The 4361-nt window shown below is 72.3% G+C and overlaps 1 protein-coding gene across 2 annotated transcripts in view; it reads left to right on the top strand.

Moving 5' to 3' along the window:
- Nucleotides 1-304: 304 nt before the first annotated feature.
- LOC113963041 (anoctamin-8-like) overlaps nt 305-4361 on the top strand; it is a 6875-nt gene continuing 2818 nt past the window's right edge. For both annotated transcript variants that reach the window (XM_027673830.1, XM_027673829.1), the window contains exons 1-3: nt 305-412; nt 3108-3218; nt 3919-4051. In XM_027673830.1, the coding sequence (XP_027529631.1) occupies nt 313-412; nt 3108-3218; nt 3919-4051 (344 nt within the window). In that variant the 5' untranslated portion in view covers nt 305-312. The remainder of the gene's footprint in view (nt 413-3107; nt 3219-3918; nt 4052-4361) is intronic.

Genomic DNA, 4361 nt, shown 5'->3' with positions numbered 1-4361 from the left:
GTAACCCCGAGTGGGGTGGGGACACCGGGGGGGCCACGACGCTCCTCTGAATGGGCTGAGCCGCCCCCCCGCTCTCCCCCACGACCCCCCCACGGGGCGCGGCCGGACACGCGTGGCCGGTGCGACCGGCGCTGGGGAGACGGCGGCCAACCAGAGCATTAAAGGGGCCGGGAGCTCTCGGGCTCCGCTCCGCCGCCTTTGTCCCTCCTCCCGCCCGGCACCGGCGGCACCGGCGGCGGCACCGGCGGCCCCGGCGGCCCCGGCGGCCCCAATGCACCGGCCCCCGCCGCCGCCGCCGCCGAGCCCCGCACCATGCCCGAGCCGGCGGCCGCAGCTCAGGACGGCGACCGGCCCCGGCGGGCCCCGGCCGGGGAGGAGCGAACGGAACCGGCGGCCCCCACCGGCGTCCTGGGTACGGGGGAACCGGGTGGAGACCGGGGCGGATTGGGGGGGGGGGGGGGGGGGGGGGGGGGTGCGGGCGGCGGCGGGGGGGACGCGGGGGGGGACGGGGAGGGCGGGGGGAGGCAGCTCCCTGCGGCTCGATGCGGATGTCGGCCGGGATGCGGCTCGCCGGGATCGCGGAGGGGGGCCGGTGCTCCCGGCGGGGCTCTCTGAGCATCCCCCCGGGACAGCTCCGTGTGCCACCCCCGGGGGTCCCGCGCCGGGGCGGGGGGGGTCTGCAGTTCTCTGGGGATCGCGGCTGTGCGTGTGTGTCCCCCCGGGACAGCTCCGTGCCCCCCGGGATGGGCTCCACGTGCAGCTCCTTGTCCCCCACGCACCGGTGACCACCCCAGCACCGCGTCCACGCACCCCCCGTGTCACCCCCCACCCCGAGAAAGTCTTTTTGCCCCCCCACCCATCCCGGGCAGGCCGGTGTCCCTCCCCCCAGCTTCGTACCCCAGGGCAGAGGGGTGGTGCAGGGTGGAGGCTTTGGGTCGGGGTCCCCAAGCTGTCGTTGGGGTCCCCCCCCCGCGTGGCGCTGGGACAGGTGACACCCCCCTGGTTGAGGGTCCGCGTGGCGGGGTCGGGCTGGGGGGGGGGCAGGCAGGGCCTGCTGCCCGCTGTGCCACCGAGCGGGACTCCCGCCTGGGGGTGGGTGACCCACTTCGTGCCCCCCCCCGAGACGCGGCCGCTCCCCCGAACGCCCCGTCCCCGGTGGCCGCGGGCTCCTCTCGGCGGCGGGGCCGTGCCCGTGCCCGTCCCCGCCACTCTGCAGCTCCGGTGACCTTATCCCGGGAGCCAAGGTGAGCGGCACCGCCGGCGTGCCGGGACACGGGGGGCCGCGGGGGCCAACGGGGACACCCGGGAGGGGGGCACGGCGGGGCGGCGCTGGCTGGGGCACCGTGCCCCGTCCCCACGGAGCCCTCGTGCGGCTTCGGGGACGGCACCGCGTGCTGGGGGGGCAGTGGGGCCTGAGGGACCCATGGCCGGAGCGGGACGAAGGTGGGTCACCCCCCAACCCCAGCCAGAGGAGGGGCGCTGGGGACCCCTCTTTTCCCATGACCTTGGGCAGGGAAACCCTCCCTGCACCTGCACCCGAGCCCTCGGGGTGTAGGTGCCCGCCGGGCATCGCCCCGGTTGCCCACGCGTGTGCCGGCGTGGCCATGCCCAGGGCCGGGCCCCCGCGGTGCCCAGAGCTGCCACCCGTGCCCGGTGCCACCACTCCCGGCAGGACATAAATAATTCAGGGTGGTGAGCTCAGCCCGCCGGCGTCACCCGGGGAGCTCTGCCACGGCCACCGGCGCCCTGTGCCCGCCTGGCACCCCGGGACACAGCACCCCGGTACTCGGGCACCCCAACACCCCGGTACCACAACACCCCAGCGCTCAGGCACCTCAGCACCCTGGTACCCTGGTAGCCCAGCACCCCAACACCCTGGTATCTTAGGACCTCGTCACCACAGCACCCTGGCACCGCAGCACCCCGGCACCCTGGCACACTGGTACCTAAGCAGCCCAGCACCCTGTGCCCACCCAGCACCCCGGCAGCGCAGAGCAGAACATGGCCATGCCCAGGATGCCGGACCAGTGCCCCTCCGGGGGTGGCAGCCTGGCACGGCAGCCTGGCACTGTCCCCAACTCCCACCCACAGAGCCGGGACAGGGCGGCCTTTCAGAGCCCGGCAGCTCGGGCGATGAGTTTGGGAGGTCTCAGCCCGGCCGGGGGGTTCCTGGCGGGTCAGGGGGTGCCCAGAGCTGGGGTGCCCGGAGTTGAGGTGCGTTCCCTGGGAGGAGCTGCCGGAGCAGGTTCGGCATTTCCTGTTTTTGCGGAACCCGGGGACCTTCCCAGCCCTGGGGCAGCTGGAGAGGCCGTGACATCCCCTGGGCAGCGCCGGCTGAGGAGGGGACACCGAGGCAGGGAGGGGGCTGGCCTGGGAGAAACGGGGTCCTGTGGGACCCCAGCACCGTTGGAAGCCCCATCCTGCCATCCCGGGGCAGGATTTTGGGATGTCCCTTGTCCCCACCCGCCCCAGGAGGTGCGATGGGGACACCGGGCTCGGGGACCGCGTGTCCCAGCGGTGTGGCCGCCCCACAGTGGGACGGGGGCCGTGTCCCGGCGCTGGCACCCGCTGGGGACTGTGGGGACTGTCCCCATCCCACCTCCCCGCGGCGGCGCGGGGCCTCCCCGGGTTTCCATGGAGACCAGCTGCTTTTTTCGACATCCCCATTTTTCCTGCGGTTTTCCATCTCTCGGAGCCGCGGCCCTGCCGGATCCCGGCCCCGCCGAGGGGCTACGGGCAGAGGTGAGCGCTTTTAGGGGGGGTTCAGGGGGGCACCCCGGGACGTCCCCGCGGCACCGGCACCCCGGGGGTGCCAGGACACGCTGGCGGCTCCTCCCCGGCAGCTGTCGGGGCTGTTTTGGGCACCCGGGGCTGTTTTGGGCACCCGGAGCCGCCGAAGGAGAAACCTGAGCCCGGGGCAGCGTCACCGGGAGCGGGGCCGTGACCTCCGGCCGCGGCCGCGCCGGGGACAGCCGGGGACGAACCGGGGGTCCCCGCCCTCGCCCCGTGACTCATCGGGGATTGGGATCTGGTTCCCAGGGGTGTGTGTGGGGTAGGGATACCCCACGGGATCCCGCGGCTGCTCATCCCTTCCCTCCCCCCGGCAGATAAACTCTTCGGGAAGCGGCTGCTCCAGGCCGGGCGTTACATCATGTCCCACAAGGCCTGGATGAAGACGGTGCCCACCGAGAACTGCGACGTGCTCATGACCTTCCCGGGTAGGGACGTGCCCGGGGAACCCGGGATACCTGGAGCACCCGGGGGGGGAGCAGCAGGGATGGGGGGTGTGGGATGTGGGGAGGGATGGGGACAGGGGACACGGGGAGGGATGTGGGATGTGGGGAGAGATGGGGAAGCTCGGCAGGGGTGAGAATGTGGGGATGGATGAGGGACATGGGGAGGGATGGGAGCGTGGGGAGGGATGGGGGATGTCGGGATGGATGGGGAACATGGAGATCGAAGGGGTTGTTGGGGAGGGATACAAGACACAGGGAATGATGGGGGGGTGAGGAGGAATGGGAACCAGGATGGGGACATGGGGAGGGGTGGGGGATGTGGGAAAGGATGGAAATCAGGAGGGGGACTGGGATGGGAATGTGGGAAGTGATGGTGGCCATGGGGAGAGACGGGGGACGTGGGAAGCGATTGAGGACTTATGGAGTGATGGGAGACCGGGATGAGGGACATGGGGAGGGATGGGGGTTATCTGGAAGGGTGGGGATTGGGATGGATGGGGGGTATCTGGAGGGATGGGGATTGGGATGGGGCCCTGGGGAGGGATGGGGGGGTATCTGGAGGGGGGGGGACTGGGAGGGGGGCTGGGGGAGGGGTGGGGGGTATCTGGAGGGGTGGGGACTGGGATGGGGCCCTGGGGAGGGCTGTGGGGGCCGTGGCCCGTGGCTGACGGTCCCCCCACAGACACCACGGACGACCACACGCTGCTGTGGCTGCTGAACCACATCCGCCTGGGCATCCCCGAGCTCATCGTGCAGGTCCGGCACCACAAGCACACGCGGGTCTACGCCTTCTTCGTCACCGCCACCTACGAGAGGTGGGCTCCCCGCGCCCCCCCGGCCCCTCAGCCGAGTCCCAGACATGTCCCCTTGGCTGTGTCCCATCCATGTCCCCTTGGCTGTGTCCCAGCCGTGTCCCAGCCGTGTCCCAGCCATGTCCCCCCAGCCGTGTCCCTCTGGCCACGTCCCAGCCAACTCCCCCCAGCTGTGTCCCCCCAGGCACGTCCCCCCAACCGTGTCACTCTGGCTGTGTCCCATCCATGTCCCCTCGGCCACGTCCCATCTATGTCCCAGCCAAGTCCCACCAGCTGTGTCCCCCCAGCCATGTCCCCCCATCCATGTCCCCCC

The sequence above is a fragment of the Neopelma chrysocephalum genome, unplaced genomic scaffold (assembly GCF_003984885.1).
Source record: "Neopelma chrysocephalum unplaced genomic scaffold, ASM398488v2 Primary Assembly neopelma1_187692, whole genome shotgun sequence".
NCBI classification, from domain to species: domain Eukaryota; kingdom Metazoa; phylum Chordata; class Aves; order Passeriformes; family Pipridae; genus Neopelma; species Neopelma chrysocephalum.
This window is presented reverse-complemented; position numbering and strand designations above follow the sequence as displayed.